This window comes from Gavialis gangeticus, unplaced genomic scaffold (assembly GCF_001723915.1).
Source record: "Gavialis gangeticus isolate Ggan-Ray unplaced genomic scaffold, GavGan_comp1, whole genome shotgun sequence".
Lineage (NCBI taxonomy): Eukaryota > Metazoa > Chordata > Crocodylia > Gavialidae > Gavialis > Gavialis gangeticus.
This window is the reverse complement of record NW_017729000.1, coordinates 6,330,058-6,349,214: the sequence shown is the minus strand read 5'-3', so window position 1 is coordinate 6,349,214 and position 19,157 is coordinate 6,330,058. Positions and strand designations below refer to the sequence as shown.

At 50.4% G+C, this 19,157-nt stretch overlaps 2 protein-coding genes across 2 annotated transcripts in view; both read right to left on the bottom strand.

Moving 5' to 3' along the window:
- Window positions 1-6,371, bottom strand: part of RNF130 (ring finger protein 130) — an 85,424-nt gene extending 79,053 nt beyond the window's left edge. Inside the window, exon 1 of the mRNA XM_019505966.1 lies at window positions 6,271-6,371. Coding sequence (XP_019361511.1) covers window positions 6,271-6,371 — 101 coding nt within the window. The remainder of the gene's footprint in view (window positions 1-6,270) is intronic.
- The window catches only part of FLT4 (fms related tyrosine kinase 4), a 57,848-nt gene continuing 42,636 nt past the window's right edge, over window positions 3,946-19,157 (bottom strand). The window contains exons 19-30 of the mRNA XM_019505965.1: window positions 17,000-17,113; window positions 16,661-16,749; window positions 16,188-16,335; window positions 14,655-14,749; window positions 13,819-13,941; window positions 13,355-13,466; window positions 12,950-13,049; window positions 12,443-12,548; window positions 11,157-11,296; window positions 10,032-10,152; window positions 9,329-9,414; window positions 3,946-7,548 (exon numbers count right to left, since the gene is read on the bottom strand). Coding sequence (XP_019361510.1) covers window positions 7,329-7,548; window positions 9,329-9,414; window positions 10,032-10,152; window positions 11,157-11,296; window positions 12,443-12,548; window positions 12,950-13,049; window positions 13,355-13,466; window positions 13,819-13,941; window positions 14,655-14,749; window positions 16,188-16,335; window positions 16,661-16,749; window positions 17,000-17,113 — 1,454 coding nt within the window. The 3' untranslated portion in view covers window positions 3,946-7,328. The remainder of the gene's footprint in view (window positions 7,549-9,328; window positions 9,415-10,031; window positions 10,153-11,156; window positions 11,297-12,442; window positions 12,549-12,949; window positions 13,050-13,354; window positions 13,467-13,818; window positions 13,942-14,654; window positions 14,750-16,187; window positions 16,336-16,660; window positions 16,750-16,999; window positions 17,114-19,157) is intronic.

The window sequence follows — 19,157 nt, the reverse complement described above, 5'->3', positions numbered from 1 at the left end:
CCGCCCCGCCCCCGCCACGAGGAGGGGGCGGGGCTCCGCGTGGGCCACGCCCACCACGGGGAGAGAGCGGGCGCGCGCACGTCACCCGGGGGGCGGGGCGGGCTGGAACTAGGTCGGCGTGGGGCGGAGTCAATGGGAGGAGTGGGCGGGGCCACAGGTGGGTGCAATGGGCCCAGGGTGCTTGCCTGTGGGGCTGCCAGAAGCTGGGCTTGCCTCCCCACCCAGCAGGGGGGGCAGGGAGCCCTACGCCTTGCATCCACCCCACGCACAAATCTGAGGGGCACGCGCCCCCTTGCGCCTTTCTTCCCCATAGGGGGCAACACCCCCTCACCTTGTATTGTTGTGACCCCATGCGGTGTCACACTGCCGATTTTGGGAACCACTGCTCTAGGATCCAGAGCTGAGATCTGCTCAGGTCCCTTCCGACCCTACTAACTATGAAACTATGAAGATGGGCGCGAAGAATGAAATGCACAAACATGTCTGGTATGTGCAGGAGGAAGGAAGGGCCAGGTGGGGAAATGAAGAGTAATTGAGGCCATGGCAAGTAGAGCAGGAACTTAAATAGATGCACTACAATGACCTTCCTTGGAATTCTGCCACCGCTGCTTGGGTTGCTTTCTTTTTGTTTGGAATAAAGTAGGAAAGCGCACAAATACCCAAATGTTACAGAATTAAACAAATAAATATTAATCTCATTACATCCTGTACAGGCAGGGGTTGGGGAGTAAGCAGGTCTTCATTTAAATGACAAAACAGGAGTTACAGGGATTTGAGGCTGGTTATGGCCTCAGGAACAGTTAAAAATAACAACAGCAACAACAACAAAAAACAACAACTCACAGATCTTGCAAAGGCAAAGTCTCTCAAATTTATGTCTTCCAGAGAAAACAAGTAATCTAGTATTTCAGTCCTCACTGGGCCTTTGTGGCAGATACTTTCTGAATTCCCCAACCAATAATTGCGCTGCTGTTCTTCTGAGATATGCACTCCCTGATGATTTTACCAGCAGCTGTGGAAAGGCCTATGATAAGCAAAGTGATTAACCTTTAGTATTCTGGGTAAATGGTTCCTCTTTTTACGTTTTGCAGCCTGTCTGGTTCTGATTCACATGGTTGCACAAGCACATGCAATAGCAAGGAGAAAGCCCCTGTCTTTGTTTCCTTGACCTGTAACCACTGGGCCATACGCAGTCCTTGGCTTTGTCCGTGTAGCTCCCAGGGAAGGCAGTGGGCATCACACGCATGCCTCTGACGCCAGAGCTGGCCCCGTGGGCCCCTGATGGCATGTAACTTGTGGATCTGTGAAATCCTCCGAGAGGCTGTTTATGAAAAGCTCTATAGAAATGTCAATACAATACAGGAAATGGTTCTAAAGCAACAGCTGAATGTTCTGCTTTTGCATCATATTTTTTCCTCCTCTGCTTGGGAAATGCTGGGTGAAAAACCGCAATGATTTCACTAATAGCCTCTGAGCATTTTACAAAACCCTTCATCCTGCCTTCCCTGAGAGAGGGGCCACAAGGCAGCAGCAATGAAAAATGCTCACAATTTGATAGCGTCCCTTGCTGAAACCTTTCCAGAGCCCTTGTGCCTGGAGTGCGGACGGGAAGTTGAATGTTATGGGCCAACAACTCTGTGGTGATCAAAGCAAACTCAGAGCGAGGAGCGTCTCTGCCGAAATGCCCTTTCCCCATAGCACAGCTCACAGATATGGGGAGTCACCTCTGCACGGCTTAGGCACCAACGGTTGAACAAGAGGGGGAGGCAGCGTGCTGGAGCGCCAGGGGCCGGCTCATCTCACCTACAGTCCAGGGGAGTGTACCAGGCCATCTCAGTGTGTATCCCTGCTTTGTGGAGGCACAACGATCAGTGGGCTGTCAAGAGAGCTCCAACCCCATGGCTGTGTCCCTAACCTGCTTCCTTCACCCCAGTGATTCTCTAGCAGGGTCCTGTGACAACCTGGGGTGCACTGAGATCCTTTCAAGGGTGTTGCAGAGTGCCACACAATGCTAGCAGCATGAGTGTGCTAATGGGATTCCCACGATAAACCCAGAGGAATCCATAGTGCTAAAAACATTCTGACCTGTTGTGGTCTTTCTGCATACTTTGCAACAGAAATACCCATGTAATATTTTTACATAATAAAATAAAAACTAATGAAAACTAAGAGGTTTTCCAACAGGTGCCTGGAGTCTAACAAGGCTGACAACCCCTGCTCCACCCTGTCCTGTCCCCTGCACAGGGGGGTATTGCTGAGACAGCCCAGGGCTGATGGGGCCAGCTGCCTGCCTGGGTGCAGCAGCAAGCTCCTCTGTGCACGGAGGAGTCCCAGACCGTTTCTTGCAGCTGCTCAGCAGCCCCTTTGTGTTGGGCTCGTCGGCAGAAATGTGCTGCAAGGAAATGCTGCAGAGGGACAAATAGCTTTCTATGGGGAGCAAGGTCTGCAGGAGTGAACATTGGGTGGCTCTCAGGAAATGCTGGCAGCTCCTCCTGTTTCATGCTGGGTGGTGCTGAGCCAGCTACTTCCCTTCCTCACCTCAGTTTTCTCAGCTGCAAAGTGGAGCTAATCTCCCCCCAGGGGTGCTGTGAGGTGTGCTTGGTAAGCATTTGTCCACTGCTATGAAAACAGCACTGAATGGTCAAGCTGTTATTACTGCTCCCTTTTTTCTGAGAATCTCAAAACACTGCGCAAGCACCTGTAAAACTCCACAATGCCCCGAAATATGGTTTCTATTTTACACGTGGGGATGTTTCTCCTAGTCTATTGCTCTACACTGTGTTGCCTATTTTGAAGGGAACTCCTTTCTCACCTTCGCCCTCTCATCTTTCCTGGGTGTTGTGTCCCCTAGTTCACACCTCCCAGGTCAAGAGTCCCTGGATGCTGCAGCTCTCTGGCCTTGCACTTGGACGGCACCGATCTGCTCAGTGGAAGACTACACGTGTCTAGAGGAGCTAATCCTCCCGCCCCCGGCGCGAGCAGCCAAGTTCTCTTCTCACACTTTGCTTTTCATGGTACAAATGTTTCTTTTCCTAAAGCTTCCCCCTATCCACCCTCCTCATTCAGTCTCACTGTGCCTTCCTCTGTCCCACAGGTTTCCAGCCTCATGTCTCAGCAGCCCTGGTCCTTTCCTGTCCTGTGCAGTGTGTGCAGTGTTGGAGTCAGAGCTCCACCTTGAGGAGATTTAGGAGAAAAAAAAACATTTTCTCACCTCTTTCTCCAAGTGTTGCTCAGGCCCCAGGCAGCAGCAGCCCTTGGAAAACAGCCGGATGGGGAGGATTTACTGGGTTGGGTGCCGGCTTGAGCATCTCTTGACACTTGGGTCAGGATTGCTGGCATCTGTTGTAGAGGCGGTGGGTCTGGGACCCTGGGGAAGGGCATCTCGGCCCGCTCTCACTCCTGCCTGTTGATCTCAGCACATCGCCAGGTTTGAAGGAACACATTCATATATCTTTGCAGCTGGATAAAAGCTATCCAAGTCACAGCCTTCTGGGGCCTGCGCCACTGCAGGGACAGGAACTGCAGAAGTGGGGTCCATTTCAGTGGATTATGACTAGGCAAAAAATCCCCAAACCTCCAGTAAGGAACCTCCTCCCTCTTCCTTAGGTTTTAGCTTGTATTCCGGGGCCTGGTGGGATTAGGTGACCATACTTATCCAAAATGCATTTGGTTTTATCCAAAGATCTCATGAGAAAACACTTATATTTTAACCTGGGATGGAAATGCCACTGCCAGCACAGCTGCTTCCTGGCTGCAAGAAGGAAATGCAAAGGGGCACAAAAAAAAAAAGATGAAGCCAAAGCATGTTCATTGATTAGAGTTGGATCTCAAGATAGCTTGGATTCATGCTCGAGTTCTGTGTCAAGATCAGAGTCACCGGGACTTACCGAGAATTAACACCTCGGTATCCGGTGCTGGGTGGCCTCAGGCATGACAGGCAGCAGGTGCAAGTTATAACTTTATTTAATCTTTCACATTCAGATATTACAACAAAACTCTTAATGACAAAGTATAACAAGTACTATACGAGGAGAAGAAAGAAAGAAGTGTTTTAACTGGTTTGATATATAACCATGAACTTCCAGAGATAGGACTCAAATACAGTGGGTTGTAAAACCCATGGGTGCTTCTAGGTAACAGCGACACCCACAAACACACAAACACTTTCTCACACTTACAACACCCACTTACTCTCACACACAACACACTTACTCACTCATGCAGAACCCCTAATATCCTACTTTTATCAAAGTCCACTTCACCAAAACATTCAATGCTGCTGGGGCAACAACTGGTACCAGTTTAAAATGTTGCCATATAAATGAAGTATTACTGGATACACAGGTCTGATGCATGTTCAGGGTATGAGCATGTGTATGTGCAGGCAGAGAATTTATGACTGCTTGGAATCAAATCCTTTACTTTCACAAGGGAGGAATGTCTTTTATCAGTATCAATGAGTGGCAAAGAAAAAGGAAACTGTGGGTATATGAAGTACAGTCATTTTTAAGGGACGATGGCAAGTAGGTGCAGTGACAAAAGAAGTGAGGGTGCTGTTATAACCCAGTAGGTATAGAAATTAGCAGGGACTATAAACCTGAACTATAATCCTGTGACTGTCAAAAACCCAAATAGTATTGGACACCAGAGCCAAAAAAACCCAACCGACTAGCTTCATATCATTGGTTGTTCTGATCTGTGCCAAATAAAAAATGAAAGAAATAATAGAAAAGTGGATTTGTAAAACTCTGGAAGGTTTAATACTCACTGAGGTGGCCACAACACTGAAAAGGACATCACATTATGAAACTAGAATTTGAATCTTGCTTGAATGGTTGTAAAAGACCAAGAATACAATTGTCTATGACTGTCCAGATTCACGCATTACGTTCATGCTTCATTAGAGGACACGTTTGCACAGCACACGGTACATGCTCATATTATGGGTGCACTATTCATATCTTTCTCTTGTTGCAGATGCAATAGGATTTGATTTTTCCCCCCCAGTCAAGATGGTACAAACTATAGGCAACAAAGAAAACCTCTGTCCATTTTGAATGACTGCAACAATAAAAATTAAATATTACTCCGGCTCCTCACCACTGAAATTCAGAGACTCGTCCAGGTCACCTCTGACAACGGACTTTAATACCGTAACCTTTCCACAGGCTGGTCTCTGTACACTAGTTATAGCGTGAGTGCATGTTCTGAATGCCGAGACACTGCTCAGCAGTGCAAGCTCACTGCCTGTGAAGCGAAATAATGTGCTTCAAACCCGTGCGTTCACACTGGTCAAGGGAGCTGCATTAGGACCTTGTTTAAACAAGGCTACATTTCAGCCATCCCATACACAAAGCTGTGAGACCTTCTGCAGAGTGTGTTACTTGCTGTTTTATGTATAGACGAAGGCAGGCTGCTATGGAGGATGCCTGCCCTGGAGACAGCGGGCTACATTCAGCTTGGTTTTTTGCTTGCCCTGAAGCAGATATAAGACCTCAGCAGTGCGAAGCGGGCGTAACCTCCCCTCTGCCAAGGGGAGAGCGAAAAATAGCTGCACGTGTGCAGAGGAGAACTGATATTACACAGAGCAGACACTGAGTGCATCCACAAGGCACGGGCCAACGCAGGAAAGGCACGGGCATTGAGGGACAGGCTTAGAAATTCATAAAGCCTTCTTAGGGAAGAAACAGAGTCTGGAAAAAACGTGTCTGGTACAACAACAACAACAGAAAAGCCCAAATAACCCCCTTATTTTATACAAAGAAGCCTGGCCCGCAAGCAGAGTTCCTTGGGTGCTGAGATGCCAGTGAGATAGGGAGCTTCCAGCAGGGAGGGGGATGAGGGATCAGAGATGCTGGAGGGAAGCTCACAAGCTGCTCAAACCAGCCTCTTCAGAAGGAGCCTCTGATGTGCCTGTATGCATTAGGAACAGAGAAAAGGCAGGTGGAGAATGGCAGGGAACCAGAACCAATATGTGTCCCAAAGGGCCTGCAGAGAGATTCCCCAGATCTTCTTCTTTCACGTGGTTTTGCATATACAGAAAGCCACTGAAGCAGCTCCTAAAGAACATAGGGGTACTGCTACCAAACCCCACAGCTGACCAGCAAAGCTTACCGGGATGCGAGACTGGCACACATCGGAGGCTCCGCCATGACATGGGAGCTGCAGAGGAGCCTGGTAGAGGGGGTGTTGCCTGCTGGAGCAGTGGCTGCCTAAAGTGGGCCTCATAGATAGGGAGCACGCTTATCTATCCAGGCTTATAGTGCTTACCGATCCCCGCACACAAGCCTCTCTCTTCCATTGTGCAGCAATGCCAGCAAACGAAGTGCTGCAAGGAAAGGAGCCTTGTCTTTCCGCTTGGTCTCCCCCATTGTTTGTAAAGCACTTGCAGCAGTTTGCATATAAACACCTTGCTCCTTGCCAGCTTGATCCTTTTCCTTCCAGCAAACACTGATTTTCTCCCTCTGCCTTGAAAAGCCAGCTGAGATTTACATGGCTTTGTCATTTATTTTCTTATCTGAGCAACAAATGATCTCAGCACAGCCCTGGGGAAAGGCTGCTTAGCTCCCTGCTGCCAGCACAGAGAGGATAAACCTCTGCTTTTTCACAGGGTCTTCAATAATACTTCATCTGGAGGACTTCAGCTACTGGCTGCTGCCTGTTTCCAGGCCTGTTGCTTTAAGATGGCAAAAATAACCCACCTGGTAAGACACTCAAAGCAGGCCCAGGCATTATTCCCAGAGGGATGCTGGGATGGGATGGACCTGGGGAGAAGGGATGGCATGGGTGGGTATCCCCTGGGGTGCTGGGATCTGCCCAAGTGCCTCTGGGAAATGGCCTGCTTTTGCTGCTGGTTGGGGTTTCTTCCCTTTGATTCTGCCCCCTTCCTCAGTGGCTGATGTGGGGAGGAGAGGCAGAAAAGACAATCCCAGGAAAACAATTTCAGGCTGCGTGTCAGGATGGAGACGGATCTATTTATATCTGACCTGAACCGCGGCTTATGGAGTGGAGTCCTGTCTGCATGGAGCCGGGATGCAAAGAGAAGGGCTACAGTGCTTGGGAGGGACACCCTCCTGTCTGACCCAGACAGATCTCATTACACCCACTGCTCAGGGGTCCCCCCCGCGAGGCGGCAACTTGAGTCGCGGCATCAGTCGGTGTCCAAAGGGGTCTCTCCTTCTCTCCCTGTGCTCTGCATGGGTTTCCTGCTGGGGTTCCTTCTGGCTCGAAGGGGAAGCTCAAGGGGGAAGCTCCATATGGCAGTGGCGATGCAGCGTGGGGGGGGTGGAAGGTGGGTCTCGGCATGGCATCTTTGCTGCCTGTGCCCGTCAGTACTGCTCTGAGAAGAAGGATGCCTGGAGGGCGGAGGCGCTGGCCCCCTCCCCGGGCGGGGTGCAGCTGCCATCCTCCGAGTGTTCTGACAGCTCCCCATATTCGCTGTTGTAAAAAGTCTGGCCTCTGACCTGGGACTGACATGATGGCCGAGCCCTGCCCCTCAGGTCCGACTGTTCCTCTGCCAGCTCCACGTTCCAACCGGGCCCTTTACTGCTGCAAGGGGGAAGAGAGGTGCAGAGAATCAGTCCCAAGCGGCCCCTGGGAACCCCCATCACTCTGCAAGGCTTCCCCGCACCAGGTAGACTCCCCGGAAGAGCTGCCAAGGCAGGGACGGGAGAGAGAGACTTGCTTGGTGTGTCCACACCCCACAGGCAGTGCATGTGAGGGGAACCCCTGGTGTGGTAACCCCGAGGGCCTCCGACAGGCTGGGGATGCTTGCCACCAGCCCATGCCAGCGAGCTAACAGCCAGGGGGCCCTGAGGAGTTAATCCCCAGCATGCTAATAGAAAGCACATCCAAGCTACTAGGAAGAAGCAAGATAACAACCAGTGCTGACACCAAGTGTGCCGACAGTCTGTCCAACCAAGCTGAACCTGGGTCTGCTGACAGCCTGAGCATGACACAGTACAGCCCAGTCACTTAGGGCACAAACACACTGTGCACCCAGGTTTAAATCCTGTACCCAGCACCAGGCCTGACACTTGGGGGTGTGCATGTGTGGGAACGGTTCTCCCAGGGCCACTTGCTGGCAGCTATTTCAGCTCAGTGGTTGTACTGGTCTCTATAGAGCCCTGCACAGTGGCTGGTGCACCTGGGAAGGCAATCAGGTAGAGACAAGTAACAAAGAAGACAGCCCCTGTCCCATCATGGTCACAGCTGAGGTGTCAGACGGGATGCAATCGGTGGCTGAGATGGACAGACAGGTGGGAAGAGGGGGAAGACAAAGGCACAACACAAAGTTTCGCAGGAAAACAGAAACCTCAGCTCCCCCCTGTCTAAGGCCACTGGGCAGCAGGTGGCAGAGAAAGGCTTCAAGGATAGATTTAGGAAGAGGAGTGCCTCTGGGAAGTCTGGCAGGAGATCTTCCCCAGTGCAGTTGTGGCCTGGAAGGAAATGTGCTGATGCTTGAGGGATGAGTGAACAGGCAATGATCAAAGCTGGTGTGTCCCTGAGAGCAGGCTGATGTGTTAGCATGCCTGGAGGACAGGCTGGGGCTAAATGCCCAAGGGTGTAAAAGCCAAGGCAAGGATGCTGAGTCCAAGGTGACGGAGGAGGGTAGACAGTTGCAGACTCAGGGGCTGGGTTTCCCCAGAGCAAACTTGTGCGTAGCTCATGCAAGGCCTCTCTGCCCCCTCCTGCCCCAGTGGCAGCATGTCCCAGCGGGACCATTCCTGACACACCCTGCACACATGCTCTGAACCCAGAAGTGCATTGTGCTGTTGTTCTGGGGTGACCCTCTGCAGCTGCTCTCATGACCTCACTCTTTGGATCCTGGAGAGTGTTTATTGGAACATTTCCCAGTTTAGAGAGTGTGGGTGGGGAGCATATGGGCAGGGCAAGCTGGAGGCCGTGCCAGTCAGGTTGTCTACCTGCATGGGGCAGACCTGTCCTCCACCCTCTAACACAGGGTACTGGCCTTTGTCTCTGGAGAGAGGAGGGATATTCTGGGAAGGTGAGAAGTGGATGTGGTCTCAGTCTCAACTTCTGGATATTGGAAATTAGCCATAATATAGAATGAGAAAGGATACAGAAAGGGCCTGGCCCTGGAATAGCAACAGGTGGTATAGGATTTTACCACTTTCTAATGCTTATTCCTTTTGCTCCTGCAAAAGTAATGTGCCCACTCAGGCCTCTCCTGGCAAAGGGCTCCAGGAATTCAGCTGCTAGGAGCAAGTCTATGGGGAGGCAACCAAGAGATGCACTGCTCCCTGCCTTCAGTAGCAGGAGTCCTAAAGCAGCAGAACTCATCCAAGGGGGTCCGAGTAGGAGATACCTGCATCCACCTTCTTTTCTGTGTCGGTTTTCTATCCTCTCAAACTCCTCAGAGGCCAGAACCATCCCACTGTCCGTTTGATTGTCCTGGGTGGAAGCAAGGGAGCATTATCAGTACCAGCCCTACCAAGTGGTCCTTCCACTCCTGCTGGCATCGTGGGGTGGAAAGCATCATTCATGAAAGCACACACCAGAGCTATCTGCTAGAGAGGTGGCAGCGCTGAGGGAGGTGGGAGACGTTTTTGCCAGGGGATGCTGTGGTTTCAGTGGGCCTCAGCTTTCAGAAGCAGCCTCTGGAAGTCACATTTTCAAATGCAGGGTTTGTGTGTGTACTTTAGGCGACTGGTTTTGAACATCCGCTTCCTTTCGCTGAAGGTACGACCTGTCCCAGCAAACAGCGTGGTACCCGGCATTTTTCTGACAAGGCCCCTCAGTAGCTGGGGAATTAATTTTTGAAACTGTGGGAAAATGGAGGTTAATGTAATTTCTAAGCTATCTAGTCAACACTCAGACAGGCCAGCGATGGCTCTACAGAAATGCTGCACATGACGGTGACAAACATGCACAGGGCTGGACCGGGTAGTACAGAGATGAACAGACAGACCGCATATGGGTAACGACTCTCCCTCTGTCTATCTCACAGTGAATGGGCCAGAAAGTAATGCACTTCCCTCACCTGCCCTTGTACCCCAGGCTGCACTCACCGGGTGTGCTTTATACATGGTGTGCATCATGGGGAACTCCTCAAATGTCTTTATTCTGGACGGACACCTTATCTGATTCCCCCCAGTCAGACAGCCGGGGAATGACACGCAGTTGTAGTATCTGTCAACAGAAACAGGCAGCACATGAGAAAACGAATACACCACTCTCTAGATTCATGCTCTGCGAAAGGTCACCTGTCTTGGGCTCCCCTCAAAGAGCTTATCTTGGTGAGCAAGCAACTCTCACAGGCATTCAGGGGGCTCTGGCAGTTTCTAGACACCTGTGTGCTAACCTTCTTCTTTTAACACAGTGGCATGGAGGCCTGGGGTGGACTTGGTAGCTGTGTTCGTCTGAGACAAGAAGACATACACAAACCTAGAACTCTTGGGTCCAAAATGATACCTTTTATTAGACCAAAACTGGGAAATCAGCAGGACACTTTTCTTGCAATTTCCCAGTTGGTCTAATAATGGGTATCATTTTGGAACCGAGAGTTGTAGTTTTTTGTATGGAGGCCTGAGGCACCGCTCCTCTGGTGATGGAGAAGCACCCACCAGGGAGGGAAGCACCCAGGCAGGCACTCCAGTCACTAAAACCTTTCTGTCATCCTATGCATCTTGGCTATTCAGCTCCTTAGCCATGTCCTAGAGCTTAGCCACCAGAGATACTGTGGGTCTGTGGTAAGAGACAGTGGATAACAGAGGAAATTTTCCATGCATCAATACTGTCCAAGCCCTGCCCTCCAATCATGGAACAGCCTCCCAAGGGTTGAGGCACAGGACCCATCTCTTGAGTCACTTAAAAGTGGACAAAAGAAGGCACCTGATGGATTGGCAGCGACAAACTAGACAGGTAGTTCCCTGGCATAGGAATCCAGGGTCTGGAGTGCATTGCTGGTGGTGGGAGGTCGATGCAGATGATCTGCTCAGGCATGAGGCCTCTCACTGGTCACCAGGAACACAATGAGGAAGCTTTGCCTCCCAGCACCGGACTCAGATCTGCTTAAAGCGCATCCCCAAAGCTTAGCTCTACGGAGATTTTCCAAAGGGCATCATTGCGGGATCAGCTCCTGGCAGGGTTCTTTCTTCCATCAAGATGCTTCCCAGGAGGCACCAGGGACTCACCTTGCTGCTAAACTGTGGCAGCGTATCCTCATGTCAAACTCCTCTTCATCAGAGTTCTGCTGGGCAGAGGAAGGCACCTGGGAGAAGCCGTCATCCTCCGAGCTCTGGGAGTCGTTCAGCGGGATGTAATCCTTCCCTTCCTGGTGGGAGGGAACACAGCTGAGGAGGTGCGTGGAAAACACCAGGAGTGGGCAGGCCAAAACCATCTCCCTTGAGCACAGTGAGGGAGGAGGCTGGGTGTGTTACGGGGGCTGTGAGTATGTGCGGATGTGCATGCATTGGAGGAACGGCAAGGAGAAAGAAAGTAGCTAATCCCCTATCTTGGAAAGGATGCAGCTCCTCAGCTTCCCTCTTGTGGGGATGTTGGTAGAAAGCAGGTGCAGCACTTATTCTACTGACATTTACCCCAGGGTTCGCTGTTAGCCCCTTTGCAGCCTGCAGGCCACAATGGACACTACGTACAGTGCACAGAAACCAACCCCCCGCCCATACTGGGGATGTCTTGTGCATCGGATGTGCCACTGTACTGTGTGGATTTCTGGCCAGCACCTGCAGTGTGTTATGCCTGATGTACCCCTTTGTGATACACTAATGGGACATCAGCATTTGGAAGGCCTGCAGCTGCACCTGGGATGAATTTGCCCTGGGGCACAGCAGCAAAAGGGTTAATTTTGAAGCATGAACAAGGAAACTACAAACCAGAGCTGCACGTTCACTGCATGGCAAATCAGATCTGATTAACTACTGCATGGCAGTAATTAGGAGCATGTGTAGATACATCTGTATGTCACCGTTAATGGTTAATAGGATAATTGGCTGGTCTGCGTGCCCATGACATTCAAATTTGGAGATACCGTTTCAAAAAGCCTTGCTAATGCCTGGTATTCGTTATTGGTGCCTGGTAGAGGCAGGGTCTTGCCAGGAGGTAAAGGCAGCTTAGAAACTCCATAACGTGGAGGCAACTGAGAAAGAACAAGCAGTTGGCTATACTCCCAGCAAGCTAGCTAGCAATGGTGTGCTGGGGACTACAGTGAAACGTGCATGTCACAGAGCGATACAGATAACAACTGTGTGAGTCTGAACCTCAGCACGTGTCCCTCTGTGTATTTCCCATGTTGCTATGCAGATTTACCATCTGTTCATCTGTCCACACATGCACATGCATGCACACACAAACACACACATGCATGGTGTCAGAGGAGGTTGTAGGTGAGAGGTGGATAACTAGTAGTGCAAGGAAGAAAGGGCTGCTGGAAGGAACCTGTGATGGTTTGTAAGAGCCTCACCTGCTGGACGTTCTCCTGTAGAAGATCCCCCAAGATCTCCACCAGGTCTGAGAACGTGGGTCTCTCCTTGGGGTCCCCATTCCAGCAGCTCAACATGATGCGGTAACTGCCAAGAGGAAACAGTGCTCACTTTTCATAAAACTCACCCTTCTCAGGCAGCCTGCAGTCCTCAGCTGAATGCAAGGGCTGCTTAGACAGGTGGAGACAGCCCAGTGATGGAGCGAATGATCTCCCTCAGGTGAATACCTAGCTTTCTACAACACCATCCCGGTTTGGCTACCATGGATGGAAGGAAGCCTGAAGTCAAGCTGTCCTAAGCAGCTTTGACTCAGGCATCCTTTTAGGTTTATTTGTCTTCAGCCTCTTCCCTGGAGACAATGCTTTCTGGGGCACAGGCTAAAGAGTTGCAAATACATTGTTTGAAAGAGAAAGGGCATCTATCCAGCATGGGTGACCTTCCCTCAGCCTTCTTGGCTCTGTGGTTTGAGTCAGAAGCGTCCCACTCACATTTCTGCCGTGGCGTATTCAGGAGCTCTCATCCTGGTACCATCCTTGAGTCTCTGGCAGAACTCCTCATTGATCTGGACTCCAGGGTAAGGGGAGGCACCTAGAGAGGAAAATTCAGAGATGATAAGGAATAGGGGAAATGAAATCTGCAGGACACCTGCATCTTGTCCTCACCCAACCCCACCTCCCAACACCCCAGGAGAGGCAGGTGTGATGCTGCTTCCCTCTCCATCCTCTTCTTTCACACTCTGTCTCACACTGGAAGGTGCAGTTTTTCTTTTCCCACCACTCCTTCAGATGTACTGCTGAAAAGGCCGCCTGTCCTGTATGGCCTGCCTGCCAAGCCTGCTCTGCAGAAGATCTCCCTCGGAAGTGCGTGGTACCCCCCCCCATCTCAGCACTGACCTAGAGAAAAGATCTCCCAGAGCAGGACTCCAAAGGACCAGACGTCACTCTGGGTGGTGTAGACCTTGTCAAAGATGCTTTCCGGAGCCATCCACTTCAAGGGAAGGCGAGCCTGTGGGACAGAGACATGCCGTAGGAATAGGGTCATCCTTGCAACCTGGAACAGAGCTATGGGTACCAGCGTGAGAAAGGAGACCCAGAACAGCTTCCCCACCCCAGGCGATTTCATGGGCAGAAGGGATAAGGATGGATGTCAGCTAAGGGAGAAGGAACATCCGTGCATCAGAACGTTACATCCCTGTTCTGTGGTGTTAGCTGTAAATATATCAATCTCTAAGTATCATGTTCCCACTGAGGGACAGATCACTTAAGTTTTCTCCTTTCTGTTCCTCCTTTGTATTTACCACCCACAGGATAGCCCCAGGCCCAATCCAGATGTGAATAAGCTGAGACCCTCTACTCACGCTGCCTTTCCTGACATAGTCGGGGTCTTTGTAGATGTCCCGGGCTAGACCAAAGTCGCAGATCTTCACCACGTTGTTCTCTGACAGCAAGATGTTGCGCGCTGCTAGATCTCTGTGGATGCACTAGGGGAGGATAGGAAGAGAGGGGCAAGATCAGAATGAGTGGAGTTTGGGCAGGATCAGCCAAGGGAGGTGGAGAAACTACTGCATCTCCCCCTCACTTCGCTTGTAGCCATGAAAGCAGCCCCTAGAAACTCTTTCACCTCTGGACACCTGCGGTCGACTCCAGGGAGCTCACAAGGAAGAAGCAGACCTCCCAGGAGCAAATGACCATGCATCATGCTTAGGCCACTTGAGGCAGAATCAGAACAAATATGAAACCCAGGGCAGAATCAAATGACTCCTGCTTCCCCCCCCTTCTGGAAACCACAGCATTCTGGTTTGGGGGTTTTTGGCAGTAGGGGAAAGATAAAAATCCAAAAGAAGATTGGTTGTATGATTAAGGGACAGGGCAGGGCTCAGGAACTCAGCTGTCTTCCCAGCTTGGCCACAGATTTCCCATGAGGTCAGGGCAAGTCCTTTCATTTCTCCCAGTGCAAGCTTCCCATCTATAAAATGGCAATGGTAATAGTTCCTTCCAGTGCGATGGTTTTGTGAGGCTATATCAATACAGACAGAGAAATGCCATTGCCATTTTAGAGATGGAGAGCAGACACAGAGATGTGTACACACACACTCACACCGCCCCCCCTTCATTTCTATTATATGGATATCGTGAAAGACCTATCAAGACAGAGAGATATAAAACAGAATCAGGATACATAAGGCAAGCTCACCTTTCTGGATGCTAGGAACTCCATGCCCCGTGCCACCTGGAAGCTGTAGCAGATCAGGTCTTCCATAGTTAAAGGACTTTGCCACAAATCATCCACTGTCCCAGAAATGAAAGAAAAAAATCATTATCTTCCCTGGCTGATAGACTTCACCTTCCACCCCAGCTTGCCTCCAGAACTGCTGGATGAGCTCAGTACCTCAGCAAACTACCAGGATGTTTAATGGAGCCTATTTCTTAAGAGAACCAGCTATAGTCTAGAACAACTGGGGTGCCTCAAGATCCTTTCAGGAGTGCTGTAGGGTGCCATGCAGTGGTAGCACAGTTAGGTGTGCAAACATAATTCACAAGATAAGCTCAGAGACTTCAAATAGGAATCCAGAGTGTTAAAAACGTTCTGCCCTGTTGGGATTTTTCTGACTTCTTTGCAACAGAAGAATTACTCTACTATTTTTCTGTAGCCAAAAAATGAGTGAAAACTAAGAGCTGGTATTTTTTGAGACTCCTAAGGAGTGCCCGAGTTTACTCAAGAGAGCTTTGAATCTAAAAATGATGAGAACCACACGTCTAGGGTTTTCCCTGCGACCACTTCACTAAGAAAAGCTGTTCAAGTCAAGGAAGAAGCCTCCTGCAGCTGATGCTTTTCAATCAGGATTGACAGAGCCTGTGCCAATCCACAGAGCTTGGGGGAGAGGATGCTTTCAGAGGAACCACTGATTACTACAGTTGCTTGTGAGTACTGAGTAGGAGCTGGGGTCCTGGCAGATTAGGGCCCCATTGCACTAGATACTATTCATGCATAAAAAGCTGCTGCTGGCTCAAAGAATGCACAATCTGGGTTTATTAATAAAGAGGAAAGATGGGTACAACAAACTACCAAGAACACATGACCACGAACAGTTAAAGGGAGGAAGGAGTGGGCACCATCTCTTTTTCTGGAACTTCTCTGTATCTTTGCTCACATGAGGAGGAGGAAGATGCATGGGCCAGCATCACATGGGGACAGGAGCTTACTGTGTAACCACAAGGAAGTCACTGGTCCCCCATGTGACCTGGTCACTCCAGTCAGGAACCTGAACAAAGCATCTGGTCAGGAGATCTGGGCTCTGTTCCCAGCTCTGCTCTCTGCCCCCAGGAGGGACATTCTCATCTTCCTCTTTCTCAGTTTCCCCATTCGCAGACTGGGGAAGATGCTGTGAAGCTTTTGAGAGCTCCAGGTGGGAAGCTCTTTGTTAGTACGAGCTAATGATTATTCTGCATCTTAAACAAGTTGCTAAGCTTGTTCAGAGACAGCACTAATCACAGCATACTGGGCTTGGTAACCTCAGAGCACACGCTATCACAAGAGGCCACAGGATTCCAGCTAAGGCAAGGAAAGCAATCAGACCAACATCCCTGGACTCTCCTGTCCCTGTTAGTCAGGGCTCCTTGCTGCACCTTGACAGATACCCTAATGATTCGGTGGTAATTAAACCTGGCGCTAATTTAATGGGATGAAACAGGCAGCAAATAGTGAAGGCCAGGGCTGATTACTCACTTTCCTGTATTGGCTGTGCTGTCTGGCTCTTGTTTATCAGAAGCCTGCTGAAGATTGCACTGTCGCTGGTACCCGAGCGACTCCTCCTGTCTGCTCTCACGGCCTCGACAATGGACTGGACCTGGATGCGCTGTCTGGGTGATTTCTCCTGTGAAGCAAACAGCTCAGTGTAAGACGCACAGCAGAGATTTTGTCACCACGTTTTGTACCTTACGCTTCCCAGCTCTGGTCTGCCAGAGGGACCCCACCCTGGCCTGGATGCACCAATCCTCCTTTGGGCAGCAAGTGATGCACACTCTGCATTCACCCATCCAGCAGCACCATCACATGGAACCGGCACATGCCTACCCGTGAGGCTTCATTGCCTCTGACTGTCAGGCTCAGGCTTGCTCCAAGCTATCTGCACGCTTCTTCCTTCCCTAACCATGGGGAAAGGTCTGCCAACACGCTGCAAGGTAAGATAGGCTACGTACCCTGTAAGGACTGAATCCTTCTCGTTTGGTCCGCAGGTAGTTGGAGAGGTTTCCATATTTGCAAAACTCCACAATCACCATGAGGGGGCCTCGAGAGAAGAAACAAAGGTGTCAGCAGTTTCCTGGACGGAGAGCTAAATCTGCCCTGACTTCCTCCACGTGTAATTCCATTCTGCTCAGCAGACACGTCATCACATGCGCTCCCAGATGTGTACCGATGCTTCCCAACACTCACGCTCCTCTGCTGTCGCACTCACAGGGGAAATGATGCACTGCGTGAGGCGGAAGAACTCTGGACTCACTTCCCAGCCAGCTGTCCCAGGGACGGTGGATATTTACCATTGGGTTTAGTGCAGGCGCCCAGCAGGTTAACAACATTGAGGTGGTTTCCAATGTGAATGAGGATCTTCAGCTCGGACATCAGTGCCTTGTGCTCACTTGCAGTAGCTCCCTCTGGAAAAATACACACCAGATTATGGATCCTCTTGGATTAAAGTGCCTTCCTTCATACTTGTTTTCCCTAAGGCCCTATCCCCTGTAAACTCAAAACTACGTCGGCCCAGATCATAATTGTGTCAAACATGGTTCCTGTTAGCAAGGCAGTAGCACCAGTGTAGACGAGGTCTTACTACCTTGTCTTATAAAAATATGACCGGTAGACTCCTCCACCCCGCCCAGCTGTATCGCTAGTCTAAGTTATGGTAGGTCAGCCTACTGCTGTTGAAAACTGCAGCCAAAGGTAATGCAACCTGCACCAACAAACTGTTGCTAATGGTAGCTGGAAGTGTTTGAATCCACTTGGTAGAGGGACAAATTACCAAGTCAGGTCTGCATACATGTGTCCACGCATTTCTAACGTGGCCCGGTGACTTCTTGGACTGAGATAAGAAGCCATAAAACCTTTTGAAGGAAAACCAGAAACAAAATGAATTTGGGTTTTTCAGAGCCCGGCTGTAGACAGCTACACTGGGGTTAGAGTCTCTGACTTGGTTCAGACCCAGAAGTTTATTCTTTAATTCATTTCCTGTATTAACCACATTGTTTGAGTAACTCTTTGTTCCTAGAGTTTTCCTCTAGAGAATGCAAGCGGCAGCAGTGATTGCTCTTCAATAGTTATTTATGCTCTGGGTGTTGTGTTGTTGCTCCATGCACTGAGATGCATCTCTTTTTTGTGAGCATTTTCTGCTTCTTCCTCCTCTTTTAAGCAGATCTAAGGCTTGCTAGTCAGAGCGGTTTGGCCACAGAGATTCTCCCTGCTTTGAGCAGAGCAGGGAAGGGCCTTTCCAAAGAGAATGTGACATGCTGGAAGAGAGCTAATGTTAGTGCCTGGCAGGGAATTGCAATCAATGTTCGCATGGTCTTGCTTTCAAACAGGCCTCTGTAATTACTCCCACAGACTTTGTGTGTGCACCCTCATATGTAAATAGGCACTGAGATCAATGTTTTCCACATGCTAATGCCTATCTGTGTGTGCAGGGCCCTTTGCCTTAGGGGTTGCACATATATGTGCTGCCCAGTGTGCTCAAATAATGTGGGGTGTTTTTAAGCATCCAGGACAGGAGGGTGATGCTGCAGGGGCCTGTTGGAAAATGTGGTCACAGGCTGGAGACCTCAAATCAGCAGCATGCCAAGACAGGGCCTGTGTCTGACCGGTGCAGGGCACGTCAAGCTCTCCTGCTTTCAACAGACTTGCAACCTACTTCCCCCAGCTCTGCATCCGGTCTTTAAACACAAAATGCCATCCGCTTTGAAAGCAAGGATTAGAATAGCTAGAGCGGCCATGGAATCTCCATTACCAGCAGGTTTAAGCGCAACTTGGACAACCATTTGTCTGGGATGGCTTAGACACAATCCTGCTCTGAGCAAGGGCTGGATTAGATGGCCGCTTGAGTTCCCTCTCAGCCTTATTTTCTATGATTCTATGAAAAGCAGCTTCCTTGTCAGTCACAGGCCAAATGTGGAGCTCAGGACTGTCTCTCTCTCTCCTCTGAGAGTCAGTAAGGCCATCCAAGTCCCTAAAGCAGAGCAGGGAAGGAGCATTTCCTTGCAGCCCTCAGGAACTTAAACTGGAAGCTGGATATCCCAGGGCGTACGGCTACACTGCTGGAACACAGAGCACTGTACACCGAGTGCTTGGTGCCTGCTCTGCACATGCTACCTCCTGAAACGGGAGCAATGTGGCCAGCTTGGTAGATGCCTGCCACAGCAGAGCTGAATGACACCACTGCAGGCAGGTGGCAACATTACTGGCCTTTTGGGGGGCAGCAGGTGTGGAGGGCTCCTGCGTGCTGCCGGGCCAGCCTAGACAAGACCTAATGGTACAAGGAGGCGTCTAATTGGGTTGGCACAAGCACCTGAGCTGCCTAATTCCAGCAGCATAACTCAGGGTAGTAAGCAAGGCACCAGTGCCAGGTGCCCGTTTAAGGGAGCCCGTATTGCCCCCACCACTGCTCCTGCCACTGCAGCAATGGTCAGCGTTTGGGGAACTTGCACTGTG